The following is a 10,901-nucleotide window of genomic DNA, read 5'->3' as shown; positions in this document are numbered from 1 at the left end:
TGCTACTTGCTTCCCTTCTTTATATCAATCAGGGTACTGCAGGCGGAATGAGACTCCTTTACATGGCTTTCAAATAACTGTAAATGTGAGAAAATCTGGTGGGGATTTTTGTGCTTGGGATCCTGAGAGAACAAAAGGTGCCTAGGGGTCATCCAAGCAGCTGGCATCTATACCACAAAATCCTTTAGCCATTTAAAAGTACTTGCCACCTGAGAAGAATTTAATAAAAGAAAAACCGTGTTCTCTGCCAATATCCCTGTCACCTATGTAGAGTGAAAGCGGCCCTTTTGTCACGACAGCCAATGTCCATGAGATAGCAGCCTCATCTTTACATAGACCTTACTGGCCTCATGACTGCTTCAGTTCCATGCTTATGAGTATCAGCCCAGGTTACAAAATGGCTGATGAAAGGTTCATCAGTTTATTGGTTCCAATGAAAAAGAACAGGTTCATGTCATAAAATGACTGCCTTACTATCTGTAGATGACAGGTGCACTTTAAAACTATATTTGATTAAATGAATCATTCCTTAGCCCAGCTTTAATAGATTTACATCAAATGTCATTGGGTCAGGTGTTTTGTCACACGACAGATGCATATAGCAACACGTGGCTCAGTTGGTCACTACTTGCACAGCACTAGCTGGGGAGATAAAACATTTGTCTTTTCTTATAAAGAGTATTTTACCAATGACATTAAAAAACACACACATTGAGATTCCTAAGAAGTCTGGAGATGTCACGTGCCGTACAATCACATCAGCTGAACCCAAGTCCAAGTCCTTTTGGTCTCTGTAGAGCTCGTATAGGCTCTGAAATACCCTTTCCATCCGGCCCCAGTCCCGTGCCGGGGGTCCAGCCCATACTCTGAAGCATTCGGTTTCCAATGTTACTGTCAGGGATAGGTTGACCGCTTTCGCCTATAAAACCTGAAAAGATAAACAGTAGCATGAGAAAATCCTTATATTAGAACAATAGTCTTTAAATAAAAGTTGTGCAAACATAATTCAGCCAAAGCCACAGACACAGGATGTTTGGGCCCTAAAATAGCCTGGAGAGAGTAGAAAAGCTCACACCCCAAATGTACATTATTACTGTTGCCCATTTTTACATATTGCAGACTTATTACGCAGTGCTTTACAGATAACATTGAACAATTCACATCAGCACCAGAAGAAAATGTTGACATAGGTACCAGATAATGTAAAAACAAACAATGGCTAAGGGCTCATTCACACGGTGCACATCCAGACATACAGTGTAAAATATGTCTGTATTTGCGGCAACTGGCAGCTCCAGCTGCTGCATTTTCCCGTGCAAACAATTCTATGTTGTACGGAAGTATATGCAAAAAATCCCACGTTTGGGAACATGTGCCCATGAGCTTGTAAATGGAGGTACCGGCATTTCCATGCCTATATCCGCATACATCATTTTCGGTCCAAACAATCCTGCGGACAGAAAATCACAGTAGCTGGGGCTCCTGAGCTCCCCAAATACAGGTGTCATTTACAATGTAGGTCTATACCTCTGTATTTGTGACTGTGTGCATGAGAACTAAATGTCATAAACCCTACTAAATGACTTCTCAAACAAACAAGCTGAAGTGAAATAATCCAAGTCATTGAGACCAGTGGAAGATACATACATAAGAAGCCTCCTACTCTAAGAACACCATACCACCACGTCTCCTTTCTTCGCCCTCTTTACTGTCAACATAACGAAGGACGATTCATCAACAGAACACACAAGATAACATGAAATAACAAAAGCAACTTTAAAGAGCTCCAGTAACTTACAGAGACATGGCACCACAAGAACGCTCGGTGCAAAGTATGATAAATATCCTGTAGACCCTGTTTAGGATGGTGCTCATGACAGCATTACAGGCTACTTTACATGAAAATGAGAGATCATTCATTTCTGCTCAACAGCTGTCAGGACAGGTAGAGTCTATTTAAACAGCGCGGCAGCATTCAGTGCCATACCCTCCATTTTACTGGGACTGCCATGAATTAATTCAATTCCATCTGTAATCTAAAATCAGATCAGAGGTCTAACGCTGCTTGAGGGTAAACATCTGTTTAATCATTTTTCGACACAACAGCTTGCAAATATGCTGATTTCAAATGTTGCTTAATGTTTAAGAAGCGCTATATTCCTAGTATGAAGAGAGAAAGCAAAAATGACGCACTGAAAATCCATCTCTAGGATCAGCAAAACACATTCTAGTGTATACAGGGGCTGATCTCTGCTTATGCTTTTGCCTGAGGAAGGGGATCCTCTGTGACCCCGAAATCTTCGTTGCTATGCGCTATACTGCACGTCAATAAATAGACGTTTGCTTATCATTTTGGAGTGCCGGTGTCTCTGTCTCTAACTGATCTCTGCTTAGAGCACGACAATCTATGGTGTTTTGTGTTACACTATATGGCTAAGAGTTCTACTGTATGCAGCCCCCCCTCCCACCAGACAAGATTCATCCTATCTGCGTACCAGTACGGACACCTGCACAGATGTGCAGTTCGGGTAATCGTACGTCAGCGTAGTCCCATAGAGAAGAACAGTCTGCTGCATGTAAATCACACGCAGCACTTGTTCTTCCCGGGACCGGCCCAATACGGTCGAGCATGGATCTGTAAGGGCCGGCTGTTACTTGTGTGACTGAGGGCTTAGTCTCTGTTATCTTTATTGCACTCTGTCGGCTACTGAAGAAATACCAGATTTAATCTATGACGGCAGTGCCAGAATGATGTGACAAACCAAAAACTTAAAGTGACACTAAACTCAGGAATGACATCTTAAAAATACATTCAAGCACCTCCTGTGATGTACTACAATCTCAATATTAATTGGTAAACTAAATGTGAGATTGTAGTTCATGACGGGAGTGAGCTTGGAGCGGTGACTACTTTACAACACACACAGGGACCAGGGGGAACAAAAAGTAGCCACCCTCCGGAAGGAAGGACAGTGTCAGCACCAATTCAGAGATGATTTGAGGATCTACAGCTGAGTGATACACAAATAAGGGGCAGTTTTGTTAATAGTTAATGTACTTGAATGCATTTTTAAGATTTACCTCCTGAGTTTAGTGTCACTTTAAAGTTATTTTGAAAATGTCAAATGGATGCTACAGAAAACTGTAACATAGTGAGGTTTTCCCTCAGCAGCAAAATAATAAAATTAGATACTAGAAATATTATAGTATTATTTAAAAGTGATACTACCGGGCTTCGATAATATGACGATACAAAGCACAATCATGACTGGCAAAGTGCAATACCTCACAGTAGCTAACCACTTTTCACTCTAAACAATTACTGCCGTTTTCGATGGGTTACTGCAGTTTGAAAACTGCACTTTTAAAAAATGAAATAAGTCAATAAACGCGTAAGAAAATAGAAGTGGATGTACATGCATACTAGAATGCATTTCACCAGGCTAAGCTACACATAAACCCCAGGATCAGCAAGGGTGCTTTATGTAATTCACCCAAAAGTGATGGCTGAAAATAGGATTTCTCAGAATCCTGTATCTGACATATGAAAAGGCACCGAGCGATCTGAGCTTCCAGCATAGCAAGGAGCGCTGAGGATGGTAATTTGTTTGCGTAATTGGCTCAAGAGATGAAAATCTTGTATCAGTCTCTCTTAGCCGCTAATCTATCCAGCTGACTGCAAGCCTATTTGGCAGCTTGTTTAGTAATTTGGCTCCTAAAGTGGTTCTATTGATGTTGGATAAACAGCCAATAGAAGGGTAGGTAATACTCGCTGTTTATCTTTTACACATGTGACTGTTTTATGTGGTTTCTTTAATGTGTGAAGTGTATCTCTGTGTGTTTACAGTATTAAATATGGAAGCTTGTGGCTACTGGGACCCTCCTACCTTATGATTTAGTAGTAAGCATAATGTAGTGAGGACTAGGTTGTGGGAAAGTTCAAATAACCATCAATGGTGATAGACATAATGATCCTGATTTCAAGAATGCCTGTGTCTTGGGCCATCTCTGGACCTCTGATGGTCAGAATTTATCATAGAGAGATTAAAAAAAAAAATCCAGTGAATGGGTCCAGTCCTTGATGAAACATGCCACTCGCCACATGAAGACAGGCAAATATCTCCTTGCCTGCTATTTGTGGGGGCAATAAATGCTCATCTGTGTCCAGCCTTGGGTGTAGCAGTTATGACTGTTATTCTAGGATGTGAGATAGTCCTACAGACAATGGGAAGGCAACAGAGTCTTGCCGTTCACTTTCGAAGCTTGTTGCCATCTTTCTTTATATTTTAGCTGTGTGTCTGTGATCAACTTTAAAGTAGAACTGTGACCATATGTGGGTTATATTGCCACCTGCAGGATGATTTGGACACTGGCAAACAAAAAAAATAAAAAAACCCAGCATGCCTCAGTTTAATAACAAAGCAGTGCTGAAAGTAAAACTGTAAACACAAAGGTGTGGAACCTGTTTCCATCAATAAAGGCGAAGAAAAAGATTTTAAGGTAAGTACAAAAATCCGGTTTCCTTTTTCATTCATTGAGGGACACCGGATTCAAAGACACTTAGGATGTCCAAAAGCATTCCAACTGAGGGGTGGTCAATACAGCAAAGAAAAGGCTAACATGCACAACGATAAACAAACTGGTGATTGGTCGCCAGGGGCTCAAAACTGCCTATATGACTTTATGCCGCAAAGCCTAAGAAGCACTCACAGATCTAGTAGAGTGCACCTTGACGGGAAAGTGTGTCACCTGCCGAAAATAAATACAACTCTGATAGTGAGTGCGGAAAGGAGATTATTCCTGGTACTAATAGATTTATAAGGTACTGAAAGAAGCCTTAAATCAAATCCCACCAGTGACACAGGTGTTAATCAAAGAATGAGTGGCTAGTGATCTTTGGAACAAGATCGCAACAGTATTTCCAGGGATGAAGTGAAACATGCCTTACATGTGAGCTGGTAGATGAGAAATGGACTTCTGTGATTTCAACATCGTGGGGGTCACTGGGCTGGGAAAGGTAATTAAAGATAGTGACCATGAAGCAGAATGGCAAACCAGCCCTTGGAACAGGCGAGATAATGGTTCTGCAGGGGGAAGGTGTTGAGGTATGCCAATGTCCTCTGTTGCCAGAATCATTAATTAACATTGTATTATGGCCCATAAAATCCTGCTCAACTGTGGTGAAACCCAAGATGGGGCCACACCGAATGCAGCCTAGGAAGACTCAAGGAATTTCCAGACTCAAGCTCAAAACAACGTTCCAGGCTGGAAGTGCCAGGTCCTTGAGAGGGAACACTGCATGCCACCCTGGAACGATTAGTGGATTGCGACCAGGAGAGACCTGAGTCAGCAGGACAGCTCCTCTTATGTTTGTGATCTGACATTATGCACCACAAGGGAAACAAGTTAGCTGTGTATACCAGGAAAAAGACCTTGGTACTCACTAACTGCCTGCAGAGAATGAGTGAGGTGACCAGGTGACTATAGACAGCAGAATGGACCCTGACTTCAAATAAATATAGTAACTTCTAATGCTCAGCCCACAACGCCTACTCAAAAATGAAGCTTCAGAAACTGGGTCAAACCAGAGGCTGTTTCATGGCTCTGGACCTTGAAAGTGCTCTGTGCCTAACTAATGCAGAGGTCTGGAAAGAGCCACAAGCAGAGCCCAGTGGCTGAAGATTACATTCTGGGCAGTCCCGGCAAGTGTCCAGTCCAGTGTGGTCAGTGTACGGCCTCAAAAGCTGTTGCTGGGGATACGTGGATCCATAAGATGCAGGCTCAAGCAATGTGTAAATCAAGGATTGACTAAAGAAAAAAAAAAGGGTGGTAAAGGCTTAGTAAAAGAAAAGATGTCCACCCTCCCAGGACATAAGCGGAAAAATGAAGCTTACTCGGAGGAGTGGGAGGGGGAAAGTTATACCAGACTGGTCACTGTTTTTGTAACTGAACGTAAGGGTTTTACATATGTTTAAGCCCAATCATAGTTTCCTTTGTTGATAACTGGAGCACATTAGTTTCAGTGGGGGTAGCTTGTTGGACTGCTGGATATAGGCCACTGCTCTGACACAGATCTCAGTGGCCCTCATTTTTAGTGTGCCGCTGGGGATGGGGAGCTTGGGTGGGCTAGAGGACTACTAAAGAAAATTAAAAAAATATATATTAAAAGAATTTGGAGGGCATTAGCTTGCACAGTCAATAATTTAGAAATATGGCCTCCCTTATTTTTATTCTGATGTGTTCCCTTTAATCTTGCACAGGAAGCACAGCATTTCTTCTTAAAGCATGACCTGTTGAGGGGACTTGAACACTAAAACTAAAGAACTAAGAGACACTTAAACACCCTCTCCCTTGTGCAATCGCCAATTGTCCAGCCCTCAAGACGCGAGTATGATATAACAAAATCTGCTGGAATGTGACTTTGACTCCAGGCTGGAACTATAAATTTAGAAATCAATAAGCAGCTCTATCAATATTCATTCTACTTTTTCAATAGAAAATACAAAGGTGAAAGAGCAGAGAATAAGCAAGGGAGGTAAAACAAATTGCGTGTTCTTGTCACAATTAATAAATGTTTATCCAATAACATACACCGACTCCTCTACAGTTTGTTATAATACTACGCACCGATCTTTGGCCAGTAATTGGGTTTGTAAATATTTATAAAAAAGAAAAAAAAAAAAGCAAATGCAATTTAAAAAACTTTTGGCTAGGGCAGCTGGGAGCCAATGGTTCTATATTAACCCGTTAAGACTAAGTAAGCCAATACACAGGTAGATATTATCACACAGCTAATAACAATTGAAAGTTGTACAACAATCTTTTTATGTATGGTGTGCAAACTATCACAGAGGAGGATCTAATGCAACGTTCACCCCTCCGGGATCGGTCAAAAAATGTTCTCCAATGTTCTATGCACCTCAAGCAGCAATGCTTCCTTTATCCCTCACCCATTTCTAAAGAACCGACGTGTATTATAAGTCAAGTGAATGCTTTATTTAAAAACACACTAAAGAAAAGCATAGTCTTTAAAGCCCAACTGCTGCTTGGACAGACCTTCCCCTCAAAGGAGGATCTCCCCCTTTTCTTTAAATTTTTTTGTATATATACCATTATGTAACGTGAGCAAAAGAAAGACGACTCATGTTACGTTATGGTATATAGATGGTCCAGAGTGTTGTAGACAATGGCGGCACGTTGTGACGTGGATGCTATTCTCTACAGCATTCTCTTTTGAACCCAGTTTGGCTTAATGCTGCACCACCAGGGTGCAGGTCCTTGGACACCCTGGACTAACAGTCAACCTAGAAGAGAAGCAGCAGCCTGGATCACAAAAGGAAGGATGAGAAATGCTGTGCCGAACCGCAGAGAGGGGGAGTATAGCTTTCCTAAAGGAGTTGGAGGAGGGGAATGAGAGGGATTTAAAAAGCTTGGGGTTGGGTTTTAAAGGTCACATTTATACAGATGCCAACAGAATTGCCAATATTTGTTGCCCAGGATTACAGGTGCAGGGGTTACCAATACATATAAAATGGTCACACAGACTTAACGTGCATCTAATCTGTTTGAAAAATTTCCCTAGCCAGGTAACACCAGCAATGGCAGCTCCATATTTATTTTCAGTTCATGTTTCCTTTAATTTAAAAAAAAATATTTTTAGATATACATGACAGTGTTTTGTTTTCATATATAGCACATGCATTCACTTATAGCTCTCGAAGACAATGTACTAAAGAAACATCTTACATCACTACAGGAAATCTAGAATTAGATGAAGACTTAAGAAGTCAATTTGGTAAGTGTCACAGAGAGCCTCTTACTCTTTTGAGAATACACTGATTAGCTTATGCACAATGTCTCGCAAACATTAGCTGATTGCTTTTCCTCAGTATTAACAGACTGGTTTTATAGCTTGCTCTGAGTGCTAAGATGAAACAGCATGTCCGCTACATGGAGCAAAGTGAAGGTTTTATAGGCCACCCAGACTTGTTGTAGTAACTGTTCCCTGGCTATACACATAAATTCAGTTGAAGAGTAGGTGTCACCTTGTGGGGGAAGCCGTTTTGTGGGTTGAAAATGTAATGTTTCTAAGCCTCAAGGTGGAGGTTTGGTGGTGGATCGGGTGCAGGGTGCCAAGCTGCAAATACTAAAGAAGTCACATTACACTTAGAGAAGGACAATGTAGACCACCTTTATAGCTCCAGAAAGATAAAATATATACCCTTTAACATCCCACTGAAGTTTTGGTTTACCTTTGCTAAACACATTTCAAGTACATCAAAACCAAAAGGTGTTTAAAGTCATAGTTAATTTTCTTTAGAAATCAGCCACAGTCTGAGTGGCTCACCCTACTTAGAGACCTGTAAGCTTTGAAATCAGCAAAGATCATGCTTCCTTTCCATGGGACAAAGTAGGAAAGCTGAGCAAAAACGGCTAGACATAAGTCAACTTAGTCTGAAGGTTTCCATAGATCAGAAAGGGAGCCATTCATAACTTCCTACTAGTCAGTGGCCTTACTTGCAATGGATGTCAACATCCATGGTGGCCATATCTTTCAAGGAAGGACAGCAGTGATGGGAGATGAGAGCCCACTTAGATGCACTGATACAGTCCTCAAATTGTTGCATCTATTGTACCAGTCACTTTATAGCCAGGCAGATATGTCATGGGAGGAGGTTAGTATATGTCCTCCCGTGACCCTAAAGAGAACTATGGGATAAAAAGGCCTTTTGGGTAACTATGGGATAAAAAGGCTATTGCCCACTATATACCGAGAGCGCCGCAGCCGGGACAGATCCCGACAATACTGTCTACAGCCACCCAGCTGGCTGACTGACGGCGGGCTCTCGTCCGTTTTTTTACTACGGGCGGACGGCAAGAGGTTAAGAAGGGTTGCTTACCCACAGTGATCAACCAGGTTTCATCTTTTATTCTCTTTTGAAAAAGAAGTTATGCACTGGGGCACATTATCCATCTTTTTGTGGAGAACTTTCTTTTCTCTAGTTTTTAAAAAATATTCTTCGGTGTAAAGGTGGGATAGAATTCCACTTTAAATAATAATAACATGTTTGGGTATTTGTCCTTTTTCTAATAGTTGTGATCTTATTTTACCTCTCTTCGGTGCTGTTCTACAAGGCGGTAATAAAAACAATATAGTGTCACTGTTGCTGTAAGGTGTATTTTGTCCCCAAGTAGAGCCCTTAATTTGCTCACAAATAACAATGTCTGATTAAGATGCTCTACTCCCAGCCTGAGAGGCGGATTTAATACTCCACTTTCCCTGATATTAAATTCCTCCTGTCACTGGATTGTAATAGAGGTTTAAGGTCTTTAATTCACACTTAGATTTTAAACAGCCAAGCTGAAGGCATCCAACTAAATCATTTAAGAGTTTGTCCTTTGCATGCTTTGTTTACAATGCAGTTTTGAGCTATCCAGCTCTATATTTGTATAACCCATAAGGCTTAATTCACAAAGTTAACACCAGGATAAGTACACTAATTTCCAAAAAGTGACAGTTATTTTTAGATGAGTCCATTGAGATTTGGAAACTACAGTCACATGACTATAATTGCATTGCATATTCATTTGTCTATCTAATCTATCTATCTATACTATCTAAACTATACTGCCAAAAGTATTGGGACGCCTGCCTTTACACACACATGAACTTTAATGGCATCCCTGTCTTAGTCCGTAGGGTTCAATATTGAGTTGGCCCACCCTTTGCAGCTATAACAGCCTCAACTCTTCTGGGAAGGCTGTCTACAAGGTTTAGGAGTCTGTCTATGGGAATGTTTGACCATTCTTCCAGAAGCACATTTGTGAGGTCAGGTACTGATGTTGGACCTAACCCTAAGGCCGGGCCCGCAGTCTCCGCTCTAATTCATCCCAAAGGTGTTCTAATCGGGCTAAGGTCAGGACTTTGTGCACGCCAGTCAAGTTCCTTTATCCCAAACTCATGTCTTTATGGACCTTGCTTTGTGCACTGGTGCGCAGTCATGTTGGAACAGGAAGGGAACATCCCCAAACTGTTCCCACAAAGTTGGGAGCATGAAATTGTCCAAAATGTATGAAGGCCACATGAAGTTTGGAGGTCTGTAGCTATTGACTCTGCAGACCGTTGGCGACTTCAGCGCACAGTGTGCTTCAGCATGCGCTGACTCCGCTCTGTCATTTTACATAGCCTACCACTTCGTGTCTGAGTTGCTGATGTTCGCCGTTGCTTCCACTTTATAATACCAATAACAGTTGACCGTGGAATATATAGTAGCAAGGAAATTTCACGGATGGACTTATTGCACAGGTGGCAACCTATCACAGTTCACCTATTCACTGAGCTCCTGAGAGCGACCAATTCTTTCTTTCTATTGTTTGTAGAAGCGGTCTGCATGACTAGGTGCTTGATTTTATACACCTGTGGTCATGGAGGTGATTAGAACACCTGAATCCAATGATTTGGAGGGGTGTCCCAATACCTTTGGCAATATAGCGTATCTATCTACACACATACTCATATTTACCAAAACACTATGGATTATTTAAAGAGAGAGCACAACCTAAGCTGTCTCCATGTGGACTCTCTGTTTCCAATTGAAACTCCAGTATGTAGGAAGGGGAGGAGTCATTGATTTGTACTATGAACTTGTATGTGTAACTTTTGGTTTCAGTTATAGAGCTCTGTATAAACCAAGCTTTTTAAGACAACACTGGAAAATGTGTTAAAAGGATCCAGAAGCACCAACTGCTGGCTGGATATACAAATATGCAACATTTTCTAGTTACCTGACTAAAATAAGTGTGTGTGTGTGTGAATGTATATTACATAATATAAAATACATATATATATTTATTTATTTTTTATTCAAAAGAAACCCTTAGTTATGCATGCAAAGGAAAGA

The 10,901-nt window shown here is 41.2% G+C and overlaps 1 protein-coding gene across 1 annotated transcript in view; it reads right to left on the bottom strand.

Moving 5' to 3' along the window:
• Positions 1-646: 646 nt before the first annotated feature.
• LOC108800506 (G patch domain-containing protein 2-like) overlaps positions 647-10,901 on the bottom strand; it is an 86,284-nt gene continuing 76,029 nt past the window's right edge. The window contains exon 7 of the mRNA XM_018572491.1: positions 647-928. Within this exon, the coding sequence (XP_018427993.1) occupies positions 759-928 (170 nt within the window). The 3' untranslated portion in view covers positions 647-758. The remainder of the gene's footprint in view (positions 929-10,901) is intronic.

The sequence above is a fragment of the Nanorana parkeri genome, unplaced genomic scaffold, assembly GCF_000935625.1.
Source record: "Nanorana parkeri isolate BGI_ZX_2015 unplaced genomic scaffold, ASM93562v1 scaffold2050, whole genome shotgun sequence".
Classification (NCBI taxonomy): Eukaryota; Metazoa; Chordata; class Amphibia; order Anura; family Dicroglossidae; genus Nanorana; species Nanorana parkeri.
The sequence above is the reverse complement of the archived record's forward strand: the minus strand, read 5'-3'. Positions and strand labels throughout refer to the sequence as shown.